The sequence below is a fragment of the Salvia miltiorrhiza genome, chromosome 5 (assembly GCF_028751815.1).
Source record: "Salvia miltiorrhiza cultivar Shanhuang (shh) chromosome 5, IMPLAD_Smil_shh, whole genome shotgun sequence".
Taxonomy (NCBI): Eukaryota; Viridiplantae; Streptophyta; class Magnoliopsida; order Lamiales; family Lamiaceae; genus Salvia; species Salvia miltiorrhiza.
The window spans coordinates 54,616,083-54,642,507 of record NC_080391.1 but is presented as its reverse complement, the minus strand read 5'-3'; the positions used below and the strand labels follow the sequence as shown (position 1 = coordinate 54,642,507).

At 33.7% G+C, this 26,425-nt stretch overlaps 2 protein-coding genes and 2 long non-coding RNA genes across 5 annotated transcripts; 2 read left to right on the top strand and 2 right to left on the bottom strand.

Moving 5' to 3' along the window:
* The first annotated feature begins 578 nt into the window (after positions 1 to 578).
* On the top strand, positions 579 to 2,263 carry LOC131025138 (uncharacterized). Its single transcript, XM_057954754.1, has 3 exons — positions 579 to 712; positions 1,042 to 1,395; positions 1,499 to 2,263. Exon 3 carries the CDS (start codon positions 1,508 to 1,510, stop codon positions 2,039 to 2,041), a length of 534 nt encoding a protein of 177 aa, XP_057810737.1. The 5' UTR covers positions 579 to 712; positions 1,042 to 1,395; positions 1,499 to 1,507; the 3' UTR covers positions 2,042 to 2,263.
* A 153-nt stretch (positions 2,264 to 2,416) lies between these two features.
* Positions 2,417 to 3,661, bottom strand: LOC131025137 (uncharacterized). Of its 2 annotated transcripts, XR_009102093.1 has the most exons (4): positions 3,544 to 3,661; positions 3,328 to 3,418; positions 3,019 to 3,032; positions 2,417 to 2,943 (listed from the first exon to the last, which is right to left on the bottom strand). XR_009102093.1 is itself a non-coding variant. In XM_057954753.1 (3 exons), exons 2-3 carry the CDS (start codon positions 3,076 to 3,078, stop codon positions 2,620 to 2,622), a joined length of 384 nt encoding a protein of 127 aa, XP_057810736.1. In that variant the 5' UTR covers positions 3,079 to 3,418; positions 3,544 to 3,661; the 3' UTR covers positions 2,417 to 2,619. The 2 variants fall into 2 exon arrangements, 1 of the variants encoding a protein (XP_057810736.1); XM_057954753.1 differs by having other exon boundaries at positions 3,019 to 3,418.
* A 6,480-nt stretch (positions 3,662 to 10,141) lies between these two features.
* Positions 10,142 to 17,266, top strand: LOC131025136 (uncharacterized). The gene is made up of 2 exons (XR_009102092.1): positions 10,142 to 11,395; positions 17,026 to 17,266. It is a non-coding gene; the product is annotated as an uncharacterized LOC131025136 (long non-coding RNA).
* Positions 17,267 to 23,550: 6,284 nt separating this feature from the next.
* LOC131025135 (uncharacterized) lies at positions 23,551 to 26,023 on the bottom strand. The gene is made up of 3 exons (XR_009102091.1): positions 25,768 to 26,023; positions 24,316 to 25,679; positions 23,551 to 23,742 (listed from the first exon to the last, which is right to left on the bottom strand). It is a non-coding gene; the product is annotated as an uncharacterized LOC131025135 (long non-coding RNA).
* Between the last annotated feature and the right edge of the window lie 402 nt (positions 26,024 to 26,425).

Genomic DNA, 26,425 nt, shown 5'->3' with positions numbered 1-26,425 from the left:
TTTTTAAATCGCCTTGTAGTTAATTTTCGAATCTGATTAAGTGTGGTTGAAATTCTAATTCGAGTAAAATTTTAAATAAATAAAAGATATTATATATTTTTATGAAAAAAAGTAGTACTTGATTAAAAACAAAATTTAGTATATTTAATTAATTTATTTAATATCTATTTATTTATTTTATAGAGAAATTGCTATTTGATGTAGAATCTAACGGCAACGAAACGATTGCTCTCACTTTCCGTTATTTTTGAAGAGTTGAACTCAGTTAATTATGAAGCGGAGTTAATGGAGCGTCATTTCGAGATGTTAAATTAAATTTCAGCATCTAAAGATCTCTATCAGTGTAAGTGCGTGTTCGGTAGTTAGCGGTGGGTAATCAAGAGTGAGCCAGCTTTGCAAGGGGTTAATCAATGTTAATTAACAACCGAAGTTGATCGGTAAATTAGACATAATTAGGGAATAGGCCGATGCTTGTTCGATAGCCAACATTTAGAACCACCTAATACCCGTGAAAATACATCCTTGCCCCTCATTAAATACATGAATTACCAAAATATCCTAGTGGTCATGTAAACGGCACGAGAAGGGGTATAAAATCACAGCACATAACACAATTTGGGAATATTGGCGGGGAAGAACTTCAGAGGAGGCATCAAGTTCACGCCAAAAATCAGAGAACCTATGGAGTCAGCGATGATTGAGCAACAACAAGGTAATGTGTATTTGTGGCTATTTCTTCACTAGTTTACTTGTTTTGGATGAAGATCGAAACTGGAGAATGATTCGAGAAGTCGAAATATAAACATATGGTTGCTTAATTTCTATTTTTTTTGTTGGAATCGTTCTGTTAGAAGTGAGCTATTAAGCGATAATTCCTTCTTCAATTGGATGTGTTTAGCTGATTTCTGGATATGTGTTGCTGATACTATTTCTCATGTTTTTCTAGTATAGACATTTGCATGCGATTTTTTTCTTTGTTCGATGGGAATGGAAATCTTGGTGAATGTTGTGATTCATTTTTTATGGTATCTGATGTTGTAGGAAGTAGCGATGCTGGGAGGGGAAAGGGGCTGACGACGGATAAAACACGTCGTAGTTGGACACCGAGGGAGGAAGAAGTATTGTTGGCTTCCCTAAAGGAGCTGGTGGTGCAAGGCTGGAAGGCAGATAATGGATTCAGGGCCGGATATCTCAGTAAGCTCGAGGAAGCTATGCGAAAGGAATTCCCGGACACTGACTTGAAGGGGATGCCCCATATCAACTCCAAAATAAGTGCCTGGAAAAAAAACTATAACTCGCTCTCACTGATTCTAACTGACAGCGGCATCGGCTTCAACGTCAAGGGAACCTTTATGATTGACTGCAAATAACGAACAGTGGGAGAATATTGTCAAGGTATGTAACCTTTTTCATGTGTTTGGTAAATTTAATTGTCCCTTCTCACTGTAATCTTCTGTGTTTGCAACGCGATAAAAATGCTCTCAATATGCGTTTCAAGAGTTAGCCCATGTTTGATCTTTGGAAAGAGGTATTCGGGAAGGACCGGGCAACTGGAGCTAATGCCGAGGATCTGATGGAGGCATTGCATCATATGTATTCAGCCGATAACCTTGCAAATAGAGGCATTGATGGTGCAAACCACATCCCAACAGAGGAGGAGACAGCTACTGAGGATGGAGCGGATAACGTTTGCCAAGGAGACAAAAGACGATCAGCTGATCGAGTTTCAAACAAAAAACGCAAGACACGTGATGAGATGACCGGGGTATATGCCATGCTTGGAGAAATAGGCCGTAACACTGGAGAAAGACTCGCCGATCTTGCCACTCGTGTCGGTTACGAGTTTGATCTCGGGCAGGCGAGACAACATGTGTTTGAGCAGCTTGGTAAGATCCCCGGCCTCGATATCACTCAAAAGTTCGACATCTGCGAGATATTGGCCGACAAGGTGCAGCGATTGGAGATATTCATCGGGCTGCCGGATGAAGCTAAAATCCAATACGTGGCGTATCTACTGCAAACCAAAGGCACTCAAGGATGAAAGCAACGAAGCAACCTCTTTTGAAGCTTGTGTTTATTTCTTTTGATGAAGAAACCTCTATCTAATGCGTGTTTTTATTACTGATCTATTGTGTATATATGTAGCAGCTTGCATCTAGGACATCTATGCCGTTGAAATGTTGATATGTGTTTCGGCGTTGTTTGCTAGTAGTGTTCAAAACTTATCTGATATTATCTATATAAATTATGGGTTGTTCTTAAACTATTTTACTTGTTTTGATTATATGTGAATCTGATTGGGAGTTAAACTTGTTTACTTGATGCTGTTATTTCAAATACCTCCACACTTTCAATGTAATCGGAAATAGCTTATATAATGAAGAGGTTGATGCATAAGTGCATCATATAAACCACAAGCAATAACACATATAATCTACATTCCACAAAAGATATCCATTTCTTAAGCTAAACAGGGACTTTTGCAAACCACAAAATGATGCAAAATTAGACATGCCACATAGAGATAGTCATGAGATAAAAGCTAAAACATGGCAAATAAGTTGGTGAGCTACACAAAGCCCATCTATGTACACAAAACATTAGTAATATGCTTCAGGATTACTTAAAGGGCGAACATGAGGCACACGAGCTTCCCTCCAAGATGTTGTTATCCCCAACGTCAGTAGGCTTTACCTGCCCGCTCACGAAGGTAAGCTTGCGGACAACGTTCTTGTTGGGCCCAACGATTGGCGAGTTCACTTCCTCGTCACTAGACGAATCACCCACTTCAATGAGCTCCAATTTCTTGACTTGTGGCGAGTCGCTGATGAGAACAACAGTATGAGATAGCTCATGTTTTACGTTGTTTGCGCCGAAGAGATTGCACAGCTGGGTATAACACGGGTCACCTCCACGTAAATATGCTTTCGCCAAGTCATTTTCCTTGACATAAAAACAACTGTTATTAGTGATTGAACAAAGGCATCATTAAGCTAATAAGGAGAAGTTTGAGAATACCTTAAAAATCGCAGCTGTCGGGGCGCATCGAATCCAAACATGAATTTTTCGACAGGACATGGCCGAAAATTAAAAATCAATCAATGAATAATTGGGTAAGACAAAACAACAAATCAATGGAAAATTGCTGCCACATATTACCTATGTAATTACAATTCCCCAATATCATAAAAATATTACACAAATAAGAACCCTAGATCGAAAATCGGCATGAATTCACATAAACCGTCAGAATTTCTAAGCGCAAGATCTGTTCTTCGCCAACAATAAAATCTGGAGAATACATAAAAATCGATGCTCTGAAATTACCTTCAAAGCCTCTTCGTTAGCAGATGAAACTGGTTCGAAGAAGATGATAGAATGAAAACATCGAAATATTGTAGATAGCATAATCCTTCATCTGAAATTGAAAAAAACAGGGGTAAAATTGGAAACGGAAAAAATACTGATGGGTACTGTAGAAGGACGTGAAATTTAACTCATGGTCAGTGCCAGATCCACTATAGGGAATGAACAGTTGAATACCAGCGGGCCCTCGCTTTTTTGCGGGCTTGGCTCTTAAAAAAATTTGATACCGAACGCCCAAATTTTGCCTCTGTTATTAAGCAATGAGCCCACTACTAACCTACCGAACACGCACTAATTAATAAAGTGAAATAGTTTAATCAGTATTTAATTTAGGAGGTTACTTTATTAATTGAACTACATACTCGAACTTAATTTTTATTTGAATATGTGGTACTGGAAGAAGCTACTTTATTCGATTTTTATTTCCATGCATTTTCTAGGATTTACTCTGCAATTAATTTCAGCTTTAGAGTCGACGATTCATTTTATTTCATGTTACATATACAAAATAATTGATTTACTTAAATGATAAACTATAGCTAGCTTGTGAACTGCATTTACTGAAAAAAAAAAAAAAATTGGCTTAGGAAACAACTAAATTGTGATAAGGAACAAGCAAGATAATTAACCTTTTTTACTTGGTAATGATTTATACGACAATCATATCTTCAAGGAATTATTTTCGTTCTACATAACGTATATTGCAGCAATACGTTACACCTTAATTTGAATTATTATGGTTAATACTTATTATAGCATATCAAATATATAAATACAAAAAGATGAGGTGGTAATATACTAATTATTCTTTATGATTTTTTTTTTTGAAACAATTATTCTTTATGATTTTAATGTTGGTGTGACATGCAAACTTAATTTTGTTGACTTGCCCTGAAAAGTGAAAAGTTACAAGTTTAATCCAATTCATAATAATAACAATTTCCATAATGTAACATTTATAATATTAATTTTTATTTCTTTCACCGTTAAAGTGTAAGTGTATTTTTTTTAAAATAATATTTAATTATTATAAGAACGAAGAACTATCCTTAACCTAACCAGGGGGCTTAGCCCACTGGCCACCGGGTCCTCACTTAAGTGAAGTGACCCGGGTTCGATCCCTCTTGAGAACGAATTGGTGATTGGAGATATAAGGTGGAGTTTGGTGAATGGAGAGATAAGGTGGTTCTTGGAGTGGATGGGGAACTAACTACTAACATCTAACATGACTTTGACCGATCAAAAAAAAAAAAAAAAAAAAGAACTATCCTTAACCTTAACTACGTGAGAGCGAAAATCTACTATGAATGCATTATTCAAATTCTTTGCATCAAATTAAAGTAAAGGGTATTATTCTGTTGAATGTTGAGTGATGGACACGTGGACCCTTAATACTACATAATTATGTATTATATCTGGCAATATGATGTGTTGTGACAGAATTATGCTTTTGTTTGAAATTAGTTTTACCTTCCATGAAAGTAAATTGTTGTACAAGTTCCCAACACTAATACAATATATTATAATTTATAAGGATGTGTTTAATTTTTTATTCTTATAAATAAAGAGAATAATATATTAATACAATATATTATAATTTATAAGGATGTGTTTAATTTTTTATTCTTATAAATAAAGAGAATAATATATTATTTTATTTGAATGATAATATATTTATCAACTTATCATAAGGTGCAGCTTCAAAAAAACTTATCATAAGGTGCTATAAAATTATACCACCATCCCTTAGATATAAAATTACTTTTTCAAATGAATAAAGTCTGCTGCATGAAAAATATATATATCATAGGTTCGAATTTTTTACTACATCTAAGCAAACGAAGTATAATGTGGACAATAGAACTTATTCCTTCTTTATACCTCAAAGAAAACACATCCTAGAAGTTTATGTTATACTGCTTATCCAGTTAGTAAGACGATATCTTTATTAAAATTTGGGTTAATTACTTAAAATTATTGAAATTTAATGAAATTATGATTTTGTATACAAACTCTAATATTTAGCGTATTAGTTACTAACTTAGTAATTTAATTTGATTTTGTTACCCATTTTTTCGATTAAAGTTACTGCTGACATAATTACCAGAACAATTGACGTGGCCTAGTCGTTCTCATATGATAATCGGTTGGCACAAATAATGTTGTTTCTTATTAAACGATGTCTTTTATTCGGCTATCTATGTCAGTAGTAAGTTTGCCCTTAATACTAATTGGTAGCAAAATCATATTAAATTAATACGTTAGTAATTATCACACCAAACGTATGTAAAACTATAATTTGATAAAAATTTCGATAATTTATTGTATTTTATTTTTTATTTATTTATATCATGAATATCAATGAATCTATGGTTAAAAAAAATAGTACTCTTCAATGAATCTTTTAATGTACTCTTTTCGTTCATCAAAACTATAGCATTTTTTATGAGAACAAATTTTAATAAAATTGGTGGTGATTTTTATATAGTGGAGAAAGAGTCTCACTATTTATTGAAATGAATAATTACGATTGAATTGATGGTGATTTTTTAGTAAATAAGGGATATTTGTAAGGATAAAAACACAAGGAAAAGATGTTGGTTTATGTTCAAAAATTGGAGTGTCATATTTTTTATGAACACCAAAAATAATAAAAGTGTCATGCGGGGACCGATGGAGTATAAAAAACAACCCATATGTGTATAATTACTTGTTAGTTATCAAATTTAGTAACGGATTGAGATATTTTATTATTATTTGAGCTTGAGACTAAACTAAACTAGTCACAAAAAGTTTTGAAATTAATATCTTATTGATAAGTAAGTCCTATTTTTGTGGGTCACGAGTTGAATTAGTTAAATTTGAAAGACTTGGTCTTTTCATACTCCCAATATGCGTCTCTCTCACGATGTACAAATATTGAACAGATTATTTCAAATCCAATTCTTATTTCTCCGTCCAAATTCAGCCACAAAACTTTGACTGCTTAAATAAAATTTTAATGGTGATGATGATGATTCATTTAAAATTAAATCAAACGTGTTCGAGTTGATTTGGTTGGCGCACTTGCGACAGTTATTGTTGATAAAATAAAACTAGAAATTTAAATTTAGACCATCGCTCTCAAAACCCAAAATTTTGAGGGTTTGGTTTGTTATGACGATTTAGGTCATAGCTTTTTCATTGGTTTGGTTGGTCACCTTCCTTATTTCATTTAAATACAATGTAATACTATAATTTAATCATTATGAAATAGGAGTATATTTTTTTGAGAATGTTTTTCTTGCAAAATAGATTACATATAACAAAGACATGATTGATTATTATAAGAACTGCATTTATCGTAATAATAATGTATTGGACGTACAAAGTTACTGCATTCGTAGTGAATTTTATTGCATAAAAAAAAAAAAACGCTCTCTACAAGATTTAAACCTAAGTAATATATTTATCAATCAAAATGTTGCATCCACCATAGATCATCACAGTCTATTAGTTAAAATTGGTTCTCCTTTTTATTTTAAATAAGGGTTCTTTATTTGAATCTCTACCTAGCTAGATGGTGACAATAACATTTGCATATTTTGATGGCAATCTTAGTACATATAAATCTTCATCAAAATTAAATTTACATACTATATGAGAGAAAAAAAATATATAATTAATGCTCTACCATATGAAAATACATATGCTGATTTTACCACACTTGGAAATTTTATGAAATTTATTCATTGCTTTTAGATAAGACGAAAATGAAACTGAAAATTAAATAAAAGCGGCCATAAGTAAAAAAGATGAAATAATTACAATAGTTACTTTACATTTATTTAATATTTTATCTAGATGATTATGCACCACTAGTATGAAGATTATGTTGACAAATCTTGTTTTTAAATAAGATATAGTGATAAAATCCAAAGTAAATAGGAATAGGTTGAACAACCAATTTAGATTCTGCAAAAATTATATTGGGGAATCGCAGAGATGATGTTGACCGTAGATTTTGAAAATTAATTAATTCGAGATTCCTAAATAAGGAAATTGCTTATTGATGGAAAATTAATAGGACTAAAATATTTCGTAAATTATATGTATATTCCACGTGGACATTGATAGTAGGCGGATAATCTTTCTTAATTAATTGAGCAGGTAAGTTAGATGATCCACTTATGTATTATATTTATTTATCGTTAATTTTCTGTTGTAAATCTGTATTTTAATAAGAAAATTGTCAATTCCCTAAAAAAGAAAAAAGAGAAGAAAAAAAAAGTGTCAATGGTGCCTTGGTGAGGAACATGTTCATTGATTAATAAATTATTTTTAAATTAATACTCGATTTGACACATTTAACAAAGTTATGTCGTGCATATTAAAGAGTAGAGACATTGAGAAATTCGAATCATAACCTCATAAATTTAATTAAAATTTATCATTCAACTACTACTAAGATACTCCTAAAATGGTATCTTATTTGTATTTGTTATCAACATTATTATCATCTATCAATGTCAAATGTAGTTTCAATTTTATATTCTATATTATTTGTTCTATTGAAGCAATTATTGATACTTATTTATTTCCTTTTTCTGATTGAAGAAAACAAAAAGTTAATTAAACTTGACATTCAAGTTCAAACTTTTGATTTTTGTTTGTACGTGGTGGCTCCGATGCCAATTTCATGTGTATGGGCTGATTTATGATTAATTATTGGCCCATTTGATATTATAGGCCCAATTTAGTTCAAACGATAAAGATGTCTTTTTAATAAATACAGATATAGATGCTGCTAAAGTGAGATGATAATAAATTACTGTAACATAAAAGTTAACCCAACACTTACACTTTTTCCTAGTCTAAACAGTCTTAATTATAAAATTTTTACTATTATTTTCTACAATTTAAAGTTATTTGTGTCAAACAATCCCGCGTGAACCACTTGACTTAAGAAATTTGTTACTTATTTATTTGTGAGAAATTAAATTTGGAATATTAATTGATGTCTAATATAAGGTTTAGGTACAAAGGCTTAAAATTGTTAACTTATTGAAATAATGCTCACATAACTATTTGAAACATTAAAAGTCCATACGTCACCCTACGGGGCCCATTGGCCCGATATGGTAAAATTTGGGATAAATTACCATTTAAGTTATGAACTAAATAATTCTTAAGCTCCGTCAAAAAAATTAATGAAAGATTTTAAGCTCAGTAAAAACAAAAGATTTAAAGTTAGTATTAATGAAATATTTTTTATTGCTTTTACAGAATTGTTCGTCACTTATAACTATTGTTCTCTTATTAGCTATGATGCACGGATTCTTCAATAGTGCAGTATCGGATACGCGCAGGGTGCGGGTGCGGGTGCGGGTGCGGGTGGGATTCGCTAGGTGGCGAATCCCCTCAAAAAAAAAAAAAGGGATTCGCGAATCCGATTCGCGCACCCACAAATATGGTGCGTTTTGGGCCATTTTGCAATTTTTTCAATTATTTTTTGGACTTTTTTGTAATTTTTGAGTTATATTTACATGCAATTTGAAACTTTTACATGCAATTTATTGAAATTTTTACTTTACTTATATTTGCAATGCGATTTTTTTTTTCATTATTTTTGGGCTCTTTTGTAATTTTTGAAGAACTTCGTTATTGAAACTTTTACTTTAACTTATATTTGCAATGCAATATTTAATTTGTGAATGTTCTTTTCTTTTTTTCAATTTGATTGGTCACATATAATAAAAAATATATAAATATAACAGACGTATCATTCACGAATCGCACCTTATAATTTTTAAAAATCCGTATTCCCGCATCCGAATCGTATCGCTCCCGCACCCGCCCTCTCGCACCTGTGCAACACAGCTTATTAGCAAATCAGATTATTATTATTATTATTATTATTATTATTATTATTATTATTATTATTATTATTATTATTATTATTATTATTATTACACCAAAAGATAATTGACAATTAAGTGCATTTTCATTCTCTAAAAAAAATTTACATATTTACATTAACACAAAAATAAAATATCTATACTTATACAAAAGCACAAGTTTGGGCTGCAATTGTTTCCCGCCAGTGAGCAGTAGGGATGTCAAAAAAGCCCGAAACCGACGGGTCGACCCGAATAGACCGATAAAAAAGGTGGGTTAGGGCTGAATATTTTTAGCCCGAAAAAAATTTAGCCCGAATGGCCCGAACCGAAAATAGCCCGAGCCCGATAGGGTTGGCCCGAAAACCGAGTGGGTTGGCCCGATTAACCGAACACTTTCTTAATAATTGATTTTTAAACTTTAATACTTTACTTTTTAGTTTGATAGTAACATTTTAATGCTTGTATAATATGTTTTGATTTTTTCTAACGATTAATAATAAATATTTATGATATAAAAGTCAAAGAAAAATAGTAATTTATGTTATATCTATGTACAACTTTTATCGGAAACAAAGTTAAAATTAGATATTATGTAAATTTATATTAAAATGACACTGATTTTTGTATCTAAAATAAGGCGAAATGTTTTGATTTAAAAAGCACGACATATTTTTATTCCAATAATATGATTATCCATATAAAAAAATTATACATATAAAAAATCATAAATTTGTGGGCCCGAACGGGCTAGCCCGAAACCGAGTGGGTTAGGGTTAGGGTCAAAAAATTTTAGCCCGAAAAATAAAAAAACCGACTAGCCCGAACCGAAAATAACCCGAAACCGAATGGGTTGGCCCGAAACCGAGTGGGTTGGCCCGATTGACATCCCTAGTGAGCAGCAATCTATAGCCCAGTGGATACAACGTCTGTTTTAACTGCTGGGTAATAGAGCTACATAACTGCTGTATTTGTTGGCACATGGGATACTGCATTAAAATTGTCAGAATTATTATTTTAATATTTCTATTTTACTTTATACAGCTGGTTTTATTAATTTTGGCTCCAAAACTGGCGCCCAAATTGATATTTGAAATTTAAAAACAGTCAATTTAGAGCCAATTTGTTGAACACTTGAGCCTATAAATATCAGATCATTTCAGAAAATTTTTAACAATGCAAATTCTTTCTCTCTATTTTTGGTTCTTCTATTTCTTTTTCATGTTTTTTGGTTTTTATGTTTACTTTTATTTTGTTTAGTTTTTGGCTAATTACTATTAGTCACAATTACAATAGAAATACTATGTGATATTACAACAATTATTTCTAGTTTATACATGAAGAGGCTAATATTTTTGATAGTCATCTCTTCGATATGCAAAAACAAGAAAAAAAAAAATGATTGTAAAGATGAAGTCGTCGCTTGGATCTGCAAAAGCAAGAAATAAAATGATTGTAGTAGCATATATTAATGATTTACAGGAACAGATTGTATATGTACACTATTGCTCCATACCCACAAATGAATAGTGTTTTTTATGTTCTTTTTCTGCTAAAACATTTTTTTCCCAATTTTCAAGCATCATTAATAAACTAAAAACTGAGAATCAGTTGGAATTCTTTTAATCAAACATGTAAATAAAGAAAAAAAAGTACAAATGTTCGTAGAAATGTTCACACGAAAAAAATAAAGATGTTCACAGATCTGCAAAATTAATATGCGAAGGTAAACAAATTCGCGAATGCAGTGATTAGAGAAGGAAGAATTAGATGAGGAACATAGCTTCAACAACAGAGCCCCAGAAACAGCAGCCAAATCAAAACTTGCCTACACAAATCGCCTGCTGTAGACCTTAGCGATAAGGTCTCTCTTCTTCTTCCCAAAAAAGAAGACCCAAAAATCAGATCAGATGCGCCTACATATAGAGAGAAAAAGGGATAAATTGTTCGTTTAAGAATAAATTTATGTATATATTCATAGATCTACAAAAATGATACCATAAACCCCCAAAAAAATGAAAAACTAAAAAATGAAAATCTAAAAAACGAAACTAAAGAACATAAAGATCTTCATTTTTATGCTAACACTTTGTGTAGATTGTTATAGATCTACCAAAGGCAAACGGGTGGTTGTGGTTCTGATAAGAGAGCAAGTATCAAAATATAAAATTCACAAATGCAAAGATATTTTGGTGACTGCAAAAACCAACTTCATTAAGCAGCTGAGCTCATATATATAGAGCTGTGATACAATCGGTTACATGTATACACAATATAGTGTATCTATAATTTAGTTATAACAACCTACCATCTAAGTGCCACGTAGGCATAACAGTATTCAGCAACAATAAATGAGATTTCTTCTTTTATATCTAATACAACCCCTATTGAAACGGAGCTATCCTTTTTCCATGGGAAATTTGTCAAGGAGTTGCCGAAAACGAATCGCAGTGAATGGCTTGGTAAAGATGTCCGCGACTTGATCAGTGGTAGAAACATAACGAACATCTAATTCTTTCTTGAGGACTTTATCTCGCACAAAATGCGTATCAATTTCAATATGCTTAGTCCGAGCATGGAGGACTGGATTTGTAGCTATGGCCGCAGCGCTTTTATTATCACACCATATGACAGGCTTCTGAGCAAGTGTAATCCCTAATTCAGAAAAGAAGAGATGTAATCCATATAACTTCAACAGCAGAGTCAGCGAGAGCCCTATACTCGGATTCGGTGGAGCTGCGAGACACAACGTTCTGCTTCTTGGAACTCCAAGATAGGAGATTGGGGCCAAGAAACACACAATAGCCACCGGTTGACTTACGATCATCTAATGAGCCAGCCCAATCAGCATCAGTAAAGGTCGTGAGATGAAGATACTGTGAGGAGGAGTGAAATATAAGACTATAATCAATAGTTCCTTTAAGGTATCGCAGATGACGCTTGCAAGCTTTCCAATGAAGCTCAGTTGGTTGATGGAGAAATTGACTTAGTTTGTTGACACTGAAGGAGATGTCAGGTCTAGAAAGTGTAAGATATTGTAGTGCCCCAATGATGCTTCTGAACAAGGTAGGATCAGAGAACTGTGGACTGTCTGTGGCATGAAGTTTGGTGCCCAAATCATATGGTGATGGCTGAGGTTTGCTGTTGAGAAGATTTGTCTTTGTGAGTAGATCGCTGATATACTTAGACTGATTCAACTGGTATGAATTAGTCTCAGTCTTAGTAACTTGAATACCAAGGAAGTAGTTGACAGTGCCAAGTGATTTAAGAGCAAAAGCAGCTGAAAGAGTGTTGATAAGAGCAGTGACAGCTGAGGATTCTTCGCCGGTGATGAGAATATCATCCACGTAAACCAGAACCAATAAGAGTTTGCCATTCTTCCTCATGTAGAAAAAAGAATGGTCTGAAGCAGAAAATTTAAAACCATACTGCAGTAGATGAGTTTTCAGTTTATCATACCACGCCTGGGGTGCTTGTTTGAGCCCATAAAGCGACTTCTTTAGTTTACACACATGATGTGGTCGAGCAGTATCCACAAAGCCTTCGGGTTGTTCCATGTATACAGGAGTATCCAAGTCACCATTTAAAAATGCGTTGTTCACATCAATATGTTGAACATCCCAGTGGAATATGGCTGCAAGAGAAAACATTAGTCTAATAGAAACTGGTTTAACCACTGGACTAAACGTTTCTAAGAAGTCTAAGCCAGCCCTTTGTTGAAAACCCTTAGCCACAAGTCTTGCTTTAAGACGATCCAATGAACCATCGGCCTTCTTTTTCACTTTAAACACCCACTTACACTGTATTAAGTTCATATCAGCAGAGTAAGGAACTAACTCCCACGTGGATTTTGATATAATGGCATTGAACTCTTGTTCCATAGCCTTCTGCCAAGCAGGCTGAGCAAGGGCAGAGGAAGTGGTAACAGGTTCAATAACAGTAAATGTAGTAGTGCCAGTGTTATCAGTGTGAGCCATAAACACTTTAGGTTTAATGATGCCAGCCTTAGCTCTGGTGCGCATGGGATGAAAATTGTGATGAGAATGAGCAAATGAGGAGGATACATTTGTGACAGTGGGTACTTGTGAGGGTTGGGAAGATGGAGGAGATGCATGAGGAAGATTGGAGAAGTTTGATGAGGGAGAAGCATGAGAGGGAGACTGATTATTTAGAGATGGGCTAGGATTATGAGTAGGAACAGACTGAGTAATAGTTGGGACAGGTACTGGATATGTGATTGGACCAAGAGAACTAGATTCAAGGGAATTTTTAGGTACCTGAGATGGGAACAAATCAGAATATGGATATTCTAATTCATTAAACATCACGGTTCTAGCTATATAAACCCTCCCAGATGGATGAAGACACTTATAGCCTTTTTGAGATGAGCTGTAGCCAAGGAATACACACTTGGCTGATCTAAACTGGAGTTTGGAGTTGTTGTATGGCCTAAGAAAAGGAAAGCTACTGCACCCAAAACATTTGAGAAGAGAGTAGTGAGGAGAATTGTTATATAGTAACTGAAATGGAGAGACATTATTTAACGATGGAGAAGGCACTCTATTTATGAGATGAATGGCCGTAGAGAAAGCATCCCACCAAAACTTCAGTGGAATATGGGCAGATGCAAGAAGAGTGAGGCCTAGTTCTGTTATATGTTGATGTTTTCTCTCAGCCCTCCCATTTTGTTGATGTGTATATGGACATGGGTGTCTAAATATGATCCCAAGACTAGCAAGAAGTGGCTGAAGACCTCTATACTCACCTCCCCAATCAGATTGTAAGACCTTGATTTTGGTATTGAATTGCCTCTCTACAAACATGTTAAACTGGACAAATTTTTGGTATACTTCAGATTTGGAGTGTAAAGGAAAGAGCCATGTAAATCTAGTATAATCGTCAACAAAATGAACATAGTATTTAAAGCCATCTACAGACATAACAGAACTTGGGCCCCAAACATCAGAATGAACAATTTGAAATGGTGCAGTAGTCTTAATAGGTACTGAATTAAAGTGCATACAATGCATCTTTCCTACAGTACAAGCATCACAAAATCTAGGTACTTGTTTTGTGAGAGTGGGCTGAATATGTTTGTGTGACGCCCGGGGATGAAGTGCGGAGTGATCGCCGGTGCAAAAGAGGCACGGACAATGAGCGGCTCCGATTAAGACTTCCAAGCGGAGGGGCGCAGGGATGAACCGAAACACACCCGAACGAGAGGGATTCCAAGAATATGCAGGTATGAGACTGCATATTCAAGGAGAGCTTAAGTGATTTGATAGGTGCTACTCATATCAACAAGATGCATCTTCTTTTCTGGTGCCCATGTGGAAGAAACTCCAAGGTTAAGCGTGCTTGGCTTGGAGCAATTTCGGGATGGGTGACCCCCTGGGAAGTTTCTCAGGGAGCGTGCGAGTGAGGACAAGTTACAGGTGGTATCAGAGCCGAACCTCTCCCAGTACGGTGTGGTTCTGGGACGAACCAAGCGGAAGCTGGTGGGCCTGTGACGCCCGGGGATGAAGTGTGGAGTGATCGCCGGTGCAAAAGAGGCACGGACAATGAGCGACTCCGATTAAGACTTCCAAGCGGAGGGGCGCAGGGATGAACCGAAACACACCCGAACGAGAGGGATTCCAAGAATATGCAGGTATGGGACTGCATATTCAAGGAGAGCTTAAGTGATTTGATAGGTGCTACTCATATCAACAAGATGCATCTTCTTTTCTGGTGCCCATGTGGAAGAAACTCCAAGGTTAAGCGTGCTTGGCTTGGAGCAATTCCGGGATGGGTGACCCCCTGGGAAGTTTCTCAGGGAGCGTGCGAGTGAGGACAAAACACGCTAGAAAAGACTCGTGTTGGTCTGTGGGGACAGCCGTCAACTCTGGAGCCGGGCTGTTACAGTTTGAGAACTAAATGAAGTACATTCTTACATGGATGACCTAACCGAGAGTGCCAAATATCTATACTAGATTGGACAGAACCTGAAGGATGAACAGTTGTTTTATAGCAAGCAGGAGGAGTCGATGATTGTTGACGCGGATAGGTGTCCAGATGGTACAAGCCGTCTTTAAGAGTGCCCTCCAACAAGATTTGGTTGGTAACCTTGTCCTTAACACAACAAAAATTTTAGTGAAATTCCAGAAATATATTGTTATCAGAGGTGAGTTTTGAAATACTCAGTAGACTCTTTGTGATGTGTGGAACCAGGAGAATATTGTTCAGTGAAAGTGCAGAATGAGTATGTGAACCCTTTTTAGAAGATAAAGTGGCTGAACCTGATGCAGAGTTTAGAGCCATTACCTACTGTGAGAGTGTCTTGGCCAAGATAGGGTGATTGATGATGAAGATTTCCTGGATCAGAGGTAACATGGGCTGAGGCACCTGTATCTAGGTACCAATCAGAGCCAGAGGTAGTGTTTTGTGATGGAGATATAGTATAGGCTGCAGATGGATGAGTGTGAGGCGGAGGAATAGTGTTTGAGAAGGAAAATTGAGAAGATTGGTTGGTGGTGTCAGTGTTGGTGAAGTGTGCTTGTGGTGGAGTAGGAGTAGAGTAGGTATTAGGTTCAACACCAGTGAAGCTCACATCAAATCTCTTAAAGCATTTAATGGCTACATGATTTGGCTTACCACATAGTTGGCAAATAGGTTTATTACCACTATTACCACCATTGTACTTGCCACCACCTCTTCCACGATTGTTGTAGCCTCTTGAATTATTGTTCGCATTTGAGTAACCACCACCACCACCTTTTCCTTTGTTGTTGGATTTCTGATTGTATGCTATATTAGCTTGAGCTGCTACATGTGAATTAGAACCAGAAAAACCACCAGATAGTATAGATGATGCTTGATTGAGAATTCGAATCTCATGTGTTTGCAAAGCAAACTGAACTTCATCTAAGGATATTTCTTCACAGCGTGATTGAAGGAACACACTTATACTCTCAAATTCTGGACCAAGACCTCCAAGGATGTAAGTAACTAAATCTGCCTCAGAGATCTGTTGACCAATACTGAACAGCTGATCAGAGATTCCTCTGAATTTGAGGATATAATCTTCAATGGTGAGATCTCCTTTCTTCAAAGTCTGAAGTTGAAATCGAAGTTGTGCTGATCGAGCCTTCGATTGAGAGTGGAAAAGTTTTTCAAATGTCATCCACAGTTGCACCGATGTAGTGCAGCGTCTGACATAACCAATCATAGAAGGAGAAATGGAAGCCAGGAGCCTGCTGAAGACGAATTGATCACGGCGTAGCCAGATCAAATACTCATTGGTTGGAGTTGAATCTCCAGTTTTAGAAGAAAATTGTTGCGGTGCAGAATTTGATAGCAATACATCATCAAATCCGTAGGCACGAGCAGTGGCTTGAACCTGCGTTTCCCAGAAGCTGTAGTTGGATCGATCAAGTTTTACACTGATCGGATGGATAGATGGTAGATTTGTAGGAGATATGGTAGATATGGAAGGATCCATAGAAACTAGGGTTGAAAAAAAAACGATTGAGCGGAAGCAGAGGATCGAGAGAAAAAAACTCAGCTCTGATACCATATCAAAATATAAAATTCACAAATGCAAAGATATTTTGGTAACTGCAAAAACCAACTTCATTAAGCAGCTGAGCTCATATATATAGAGCTGTGATACAATCGGTTACATGTATACACAATATAGTGTATCTATAATTTAGTTATAACAACCTACCATCTAAGCGCCACGTAGGCATAACAGTATTCAGCAACAGTAAATGAGATTTCTTCTTTTATATCTAATAGCAAGGGAGATGGATGGAAGGCGGCGCCGGATCTAGAGAACAAAGGCAGACGGCGATGAAGGGTGGATTCCGACAAGGTGACGAGAGAAATGGTCAGAGAGGGAGAGATGTCGAGGGCAGAGAGAGAGAGCGCCGACTCCGGCAACGGCGCAGGCGCGATGCGGCGCAAGAGGAACCGAGAGGGTGAGAGTAGAGAGAAGAAGAAGCGGTGCTGCTTTAGAAGAGAGATAATGAAGAAATTGAAAAAGAAATAGAAAGAGAAGATGAGAGTCGGCGCTGCATAACAATTAAAATTAGGGTTGTACTCCATTTTGCCTTTCAAAAATGTTGTACTGCATAATCAAAACAAAAAAAGTTGTACTGCAAATAAAGAACAGATATAAGCGGCGCTGAATCCATTATAGAGTTTTAGGTTATTTAATCCAGTTAAGGTTTCAAAACTATCATGTTATAAATGGGTTATTGGTTTCTATAACACATAATATAAGTTATTGAGTATTATACATATTTCCTCTCAAAAGAAAAATATTATACATAAATCATAGATTTTTTTTCTATCTATTATAGCTAATTTTATTTATTATAGATATGGTTCAAATATGATAATGTAATAATGATATAAATTACAAACATCAAATAAAATTGAATGTTTCATGAGTTAATTTGTAATTTAGAAAAAATATAGGTAAAATTGAAAAAATAAGAAGAGAATATTGTTTTAAATTATGGATTATGAATGCAAGTAAACCATACAAGTTCAATTTTATTAATAAAGATACAAGCACATAATTTTAATAAATTTTTGGGAAAGTAGTAATGTAAATTAAAATTCATTTAGTTATCCAGTAGATAAATATCACTTTTGCATAAGAAGAAAATTTTGTAAATAAATAATTCTGATTCGTATAAATATAAAAAACATCTAATTTGAAAGAAAAAAAAAACAAATTAAAAAACTTGAAATAAATAAGGATGGTGCATGAATAGTACCATACGATTTTAAGACTTAATTTTTTATTAATCGAAAGGTATGAAATTCTAATTTAAAATGAAACAAATAATTCATGAGTTAAATAAATAATTCAATTATAAAATAATCTATGGATCCAAATATTAAGAGATAGAGAATGTGAGACCATAGATGAGTGTAGAGAATTTATAAAGTTTAACAATAGGATGGTTGCCTGTAAAAAAATAGGATTTAGAGAAAATGACAAATTTTGTATTTTTGTGAGAAGGTGGGATCAATTTTGATATTGGTTTTGTATGATATATACATTCTTTTAATTAGAATCCATATTTATACATTATTGTAATTATAATCCATATTTAAAAAGAAAAGTAGCTACGCATGTTTTTTTTTTTTTTTTTGTTCTAACAATATCACCATATATTAATATATTCGAATATACTACAACAACTATAGAACTTTTAGATGACAAATAAGAAAAAGCAATTAGGTCTTGAAAACAAAATCACCAATATTTAAATTCATGAGTTGGGCCTACAAAATTAATCCCATAATTTGTAAAAATAAAATAACAACAACTACCCACGTCAATAGTTTACTTCGTTTTATTTTGTATAGATAAATCTAAAATTGTGTAATCAAAATCTTTAGATAAAATAAGAATGGAAGATTATTCTTAATTGTATTAAGTTTATTAAAAAACTTGAAATAAATAAGGATGGTGCATGAATAGTACCATGCGATTTTAAGACTTACTTTTTTATTAATCAAAAGGTATGAAATTCTAATTTAAAATGAAACAAATAATTCATGAGTTAAATAAATAATTCAATTATAAAATAATCCATGGATCCAAATATTTAGAGATAGAGAATGTGAGACCAGAGATGAGTGTAGAGAATTTATAAAGTTTAACAATAGGATGGTTGCCTGTAAGAAAATAGGATTTAGATAAAATGACAAATTTTGTATTTTTGTGAGAAGGTTGGATCAACTTTGATATTGGTTTTGTATGATATATTTTTATATGATATATACATTCTTTTAATTAGAATCCATATTTATACATTATTGTAATTATAATCCATATTTAAAAAGAAAAGTAGCTACACATGTTTTTTTTTTGTTCCAACAATATCACCATATATTAATATATTCGAATATACTGCAACAACTATAGAACTTTTAGATGACAAATAGGAAAAGCAATTAGGTCTTGAAAACAAAATCACCAATATTTAAATTCATGAGTTGGGCCTACAAAATTAATCCCATAATTTGTGAAAATAAAATAACAACAGCTACCCACGTCAATAGTTTACTTCGTTTTATTTTGTATATATAAATCTAAAATTGTGTAATCAAAATCTTTAGATAAAATAAGAATGGAAGATTATTCTTAATTGTATTAAGTTTATAGAAAACTATAGCACTTGGTTTGAATTTGGAAGGAGCAAAATTTTATTTATTCTTAAATATATTAAAGTTAATAATGAATTCATTATTTTTATAAAAAGATACTACCTCCGTTCCAATAATAAAGACGCACTTTCCTTATTGGGTTGTCGCAATAATAAAGAGTATCATAAGGGGTGAGCCACAACACTTTATCATAAACTTAAACTAATCAAATACTATTAATGAGGGTGGCCACAACACTTTATCACCTAAACTATCTTTTCTAAATCTCTGTGCCCAAATGAATATTGTTTTCATTACTGGGACGGAGGAAGTAGATTGTTATCTCACAATAATATACTTTCTTTTTATATACACTTATAAAAAATTCTATAATACTACTATGATGCATTACAAATTCGTATGAATATATAGACCGTGCATCGCACGGGTAAAAATAATACTAAGTTTTTTCTATTAAGTTTAATATAAAATTAATTTTTATTCAGTTATCCAATATGTGAACCACTTTTGTATTATATATAAGACGAAGAAATTGAAATTTATTATCTCATGATTCATCTTTACTTACTTACAATAATACTAATAAATAAATAATTACATGGATATGAATCATACAAATATAAATAAAATTATTTAATTCAAAAACGTAAACTAAAAAAAGGTATTAAATAAGAAGAGTTCATGAATGGTATTAAAAGATTTTTAAATTTTTTATTAATTAAAAAGGATTGGATTCCAATTTAAAAAAGAAACAAACAATTCATGGGTTGAATAAATAATTTAGTGGAAACTAATCCATGAATCCAATATTTATAGAGAGACAATAAATTAATATAGAGAATTTGTAGTGTTTTATAATATGGTCGGTGTTGTCACAGAAAAATAGGGTTTAGTTTTAAAAATAATGTGTTTTGTATTTATAATCTACAATTATTAGAGTTGATCTCATGTTGGATCTCCCTTGTGCGGATCATGGCTCTGCGTGTGAACCAAACTTGGCTGAGCCATGATCTCACATTACGAGCAGTGTTAAAATGATTTACTAATTGTAAATGACATTAAAATAAATAACAAATGATACTTTATATTGTATTGTTCAAATGATCTCATATTAGGAGTAGTGTTAAAATGATTTACTAATTGTAATCTTAGTGGATAAATGAACCTAATTGATGAGGCATATGTAGTATAATAAGCAAATAAGTTGATATATTTAACATAACTATGTATTGATTTGTTGTGGGGTAATGTCTACAAATGAGAATGTACTATTGTTTATGAATGTATTAAAACAACTAAATACTACTCCCTCCGTCTCATTTATCTTGACACAAATTCCTTTTTAATTTGTCTAATTTTAAATGACATTTTTAAAAAATAGTATGCGGTCCCTACTAGCTACACACATTAAGTAAATGGTCTCCATCAACTTTACACTCTTAACCCCTTATTCTTAATTTTCGTCCTCAAAATATAAGTGTCAAGATAAGTGAGACGAAGAGAGTATTTTTATGGGACATACGAAGTATTGGTTATATAGTTGCAATGATTTATATACTTTGAATTATATATATATATATATATATATGTGTGTGTGTGTGTGTGTGTGTGTGTGTATTATAAGAAAAACATATTTTTTATCACTCATTTGATTTGAACATGAGACTTACGAGTTATTTGATAATAATTTTTCGAGAAGAAATATTTTTTTATAATTAATGTCATAACTTAACCCAAAAAAAATATTGCTTCTCGAAAAATTATTATCAAATAACATAGATTTCATTATTTTTGCCGCTGAAGACCTTATTTCAAATATGATAGCTGCATGTAGACCTAATATACTTGTGTGTGTGTATTTTTACGAAAGTAGGGGAGGAAGAAGAGAAGAGAAGAGTGAAAAATATAAATGAGCGGGGTTGAGGATGAAAGAAAGCGAGAAGAATGAAAGATAGATTTAAAATCGAGGTGAATAAGTGAGGATGGGATAGAGTTTACTCTATACCCCTATTAAATTAAATCGAAGGTATAATGCATTTTTTATATTTGTATTATAGTTAGCTAGGTTTATAATATTTTTATTAAGTTATAAATTTTTTCTTATATATAAAATGGTTATACATAGTTTTGATCAATGAGGTTCTCTTATTCATGTTTAAAGTATAAATTTTGTTGTAGATCAATTTGCAATGAAAGATAACTTATGGTGAAAGATAAACTTATTATTTGAAATGAAGCTTTTATGATGTACAAATAATATTTTAAGACTCCGAAATGAACTTTGCTACATATAATGTCAATATTTGTTGAATCTTATAAATTTTTTTCTTTTGGAGCAAAATTATTGTATCCAGTGTTGATTTTATTCAAATCTTATCTGTCATCCCTAAAGGTTTCCAACAAAAAATTGTTAATTATTATCTTCTTATATTTTGAGTAACCTCGTGATTTTGAGATATTGACATTGGATATGGTACTTTAGCAAGTTTCATCTACTAATAAAGCTCATGAATTGGAATAATTTTCTGCTTGGATTGCAACTTGCAAGTAGATAGAATCATTGATGATTCTAAAGGATGTTCATTGTTGTTAAAATACCAAGCGATATTTTGCTCGATTATTCTGGAGAGTCGTTACATGAGATAGTGTCTAACACTTATTGTGATTATGATTTTTACTTACAAGATAGAGATCTACTTACTCCTACGTTGGATGTTATTGATATGATGAATCAATATATGATCAATTTCATTAAATATGATGTTCATAATTATTGAAGTTTAGATATTGCATGCAAATCTAACTCAAGTAGCAATTTGTTGGAAGAAATTTGTCTAAGTTTTTAAATAAAAATAAATGTTCAAATACACATAATCATCAGTTATTTTAAAAAGTTAATGTTGTACATACGATTTTAATACCTCGATCGTCGTTGATGGTGTCGAATCTAAGATTACCGTTCAAGTTCCAACATTTACTGTGTCTTATGTGATGATGATTAGTACAAGTTAGCTAGAGTCAATCTGCATCTAGAGTTACTAATCGTCGAAGTCTGAAAATTATGATATATGGATATGATGATGAAAATTGCACCTACTCATAATATTGTTCATAGGTAAGTTTTACAGAATGTTTGATGTTGGTAATTTTTAATATATTACTTCATTTGTCTGTGAATTTTTATCTTTTTGAAAACTACTTCTTATATTTTAAACTCATTCACTCTCAATATTTACAAAAAGATACGACTATCTAACCCATTAACTTTGATTTGTCTTTTTCTCCATTCAATTTTAAAGGATCTCTTTTTTTACTTTATACACATCTCACAATCATTTATCAAAACACGTATCCCATACAACACTACAAAATTTCATTAAAAATTATATATATATATATATATGTGTGTGTGTGTGTTTACATTTATTATATTTATTTTTCTTATATTTTATGTGTATTGATTATTTCTACGTGCAAAAATTTTACATATTGTTAGACCGTGCGAATCCCACGCGAATCGCACCCGCACCCGCACCCTGCGCGTATCCGATAATGTTTGTGTCTTACTTTTGTTTTTTCAGTTTTTATCTTTTTTTATTATACAATATAAATTTTCAATTCGATTTGAATATTTTGCATTTTTTTGTATCACTTAAATACACTTAAAAAATTCTATAGTACTACTACTATTTATTACAACTACGTATAAATAATTGGACCGTGCATCGCACGGGTAAAATACTAATTACTTCTAAATGCCATGAGCTAGCCATTCATGACGCCAAAATCCTATGCACACTCTAGTCCAAATGGCATGATCTGGGTTAACAGGTCTGGCCAATATCGGAACATCATTCGGGTTCTGGGAAAAAATCTACCTCCTCATCAAAAAATCATAATTAATTGAGAAAAATTGTAGCTATCTAATACGTAACACCCCGGTTTTACCAAGACAAAAATAAATAGAAAAATAATGGAAAAAAAAACTTAATAGAGCTGAATAAACTTGACAATTTACCCTTTTAAATGGGTTATTTATAATTTGAAGAGATAAAATGAAAGGCATTGAGTGATGCTAATCAATTGATAATATTTAAACTCACAGGATTGCATAAGTTTAGTTTCGCGACTCTGATCATAACCAACAATAACTTTATTAATAGAAATATGAGTTAAAAAGGTTTACTCAACAAGATAATATTGCATCATATAATAGAAGTTCTTAGTTTAGGGAATTGAAATACAAGATAACAAGCTAGTCATTAGCGGAAGCAAAAGCCAGCGTGGAACCCTAGCCTCAGCTCAACCCCATCTGCACCAGCCGATCAACCTGAAAACATTTAAAAATATTTTGGGCTGAGCACTAGTGTACTCAGTGGGCTATGCATTTTATAAATATTTTATGAAATAGTCAAGCAGTTTATCCAATATCACAATCATGACTCAGAAGGTTTTTTTTAAAAATAGAAATCCACTTCTAAGCATGACAAAACTTTTCTCATTAAGTGGCGCCATGTAACGTTCGATTGTTACTCGCTGTTTATGATCCCGGACCTCTAGCCACCGACGGATCGCTTTATTTTCTCCCATTTATCAATCTCGGGACGCACCCGGTCAGATCAATAATCATAACTGTGCTTCGGAACACATCCAGACAAGCACCCTTATAACGCCTCTTAGCTTTGTTAGTGCACGATGGCGATCAACCCATCGAGCCACTAACCTTGTGTACACAATCCTCATCTAACGTGTTAGGCCAAATGAGAATCTCGATCGATGCTTATGCGAGCATTAAACAAAACAGAACGTACATAAAAACATTTATATTGGATAAACAAATAACTTTCATGAAATATCAGAGCTTATATAACTCAAGATACATTGTATGTAAAATAAAGCCCACCTTGATTGGACAAAGTCCGAAGTCAAACGTAACTCGTCTCGTAAAAGCAATGTTAATCCTCTTGGTCAATTGAGCCTACAAGATAATCTAATCTTAATAGGTCTCGTGATACTAGCCTTAGATAATAGCAAAACGAGGCTACTAAGTTCTGATTCGCTATGCCCGAATTTTAAAACTCACTTATAAACTTGAAAATAAATTAAACCAACTTAAATTAAGGCCCAAGTAATAAATAATAATTGGCAACCTAATTCTTTAATAACTAAAGCTCAAATTTCAATTAAGAAAAGAGCCAACTTAAAAAGAATAAGCCCAGCAATTAAATCAACCCAACCCTAATAAAAGACTATGCTAAAACCCAATTAAATGAGCCCAACTGAAATAAAACCAAGCCCAAACCACTTCTCTCTCTCCTGTTCATTCTCATATGCGTCTCTCTCTCTCACAGAAATCGCTTCTCTCTCCCAAGCCGTCGTCCACCTCCAGCAAGACCGGCGGCGCTTCGCCGGCGCTCATCACCTTCACCCTCACCAGCATCTGCATCTGCCGACTCTCCCTCTCAACATCTCGCCCCACTCTCTCTGTCTCTATCCCTTCTCTCGCCATAAACAGCTGCGGTCGCCGCCGCTCTTCCACGGCTGCCGCGTCGCCGCCCCCTTCACCTCTCCGCCGCCTCTTTTCTCCATCTCCATCCCCCAATTGATCAAACCGCCTGATACAGAAACCCAAAATCTCTCTCTCAAGGCTCAAATTAGAAAACCACTCTCTCTCTCTTCCTCTCACTCATCCGCCTGCCACCTTCTACCATAGCGGCGTTTTCGCCGCCTTCTTCCCTCCTCCCTCGCCGGACAGCCAGTGGCCGTCAAAATTGCCGCCGCCTCTCCTCTTTCTCTCACGGCGAACGGCGAGATTCACCGTCGCCCCCTTCTCCTTCGGTCCGAACAGCAGCAGCCCATCAGCCGCTGCCGCCGCTCTCCCTGCTTCAACCCCTCCTAGCCCCGATTGAACTCACGCCATACTAACACACACAACAAGAATCAAGCGCAGCAAGATCGAAGCTGTAAAGACTGAAGTTTTATCAAAATTTTAAGGGTTCGTTCTTCTCTGTGTTTCTTCAATTCCTTCACAAGAGTCCAGTTCAAAGTGTAAATGTCAAGGCACAAGTTTGATGGTATTGTCTATGATGATTTTAAATCAGCAGAATTTTATTCGTATATTTCTTGTTTGTTGGTTTCGTGTGTCATCAAAGTTCATCAGAACGAAAAGAATAGTGTGGGAATAATGAAGTAAAGATGGAAACTTTGGGGGTACCGTGATGTGATTATGAAGAAGATGAAGAGGGCTGAGCTCTGCTTCTGTTCTATCTGCAAGTAATACATGAACTGAATATGTATGCTGGTGTTGTGAAAATATAGAACAAGTCTTGTACGAAATTGAGTATGAAGATAGAACCTTGATGAGGTGAATGTTTTTTACTGCTTATGCTGCTCTTGTTTAGGCGCTTCTGTAAAGAAAAAGGGCGAAGTTTGTTTACTTATTTTGGAAGAAATCGAATTTTGGGAAGTATAATTGAGATGAAAGTGATGAGATTCATCTGTGGTGAAGTGTATGGGGTAGGGCTGTGGGTAATTTAAAGAAGACAAAGGCAGTAGAGTAGATGGGGTAAAGAAGAAGGTAACGTGGATGATTTCAAATCAAAGCATTGGGCAGATTTTTCTATCTATTTTTCTATCAAAGGTAACGTGGATGATCTCTTGGTGTTGAAATCTGGGTTTCTTGGTAGATCAAGTGTGGTTGGAAAAATAAAATAAAAAGTTTGATATTGGGCTCTTGAAAATTAAAAGGATCATGGACTAAAAATATATAATTGGGCTCTTATAGATATAGGCCCAAATTTCTTAATCACATAATGGTGGTATCAAATAAAGGATTCAACACTAAATTCAAGATTTCTACTAAAATATTCTATTGGGAAAAATCGGGGTATTACATCTTTTTTTATTATACAATATAAATTTTCAATTCGATTTGAATATTTTGCATTTTTTTGTATCACTTAAATACACTTAAAAAATTCTATAGTACTACTACTATTTATTACAACTACGTA

Excerpts from the sequence above, each read along its gene's own strand:
- LOC131025138 (XM_057954754.1), top strand. The coding sequence starts at position 1,508 with ATGTTTGATCTTTGGAAAGAGGTATTCGGGAAGGACCGGGCAACTGGA.
- LOC131025137 (XM_057954753.1), bottom strand. The coding sequence starts at position 3,078 with ATGTCCTGTCGAAAAATTCATGTTTGGATTCGATGCGCCCCGACAGCT. Across the intron at positions 2,944-3,018 it reads CGACAGCTGCGATTTTTAAG|GAAAATGACTTGGCGAAAGC; the intron begins GTATTCTCAAAC and ends TTTTATGTCAAG.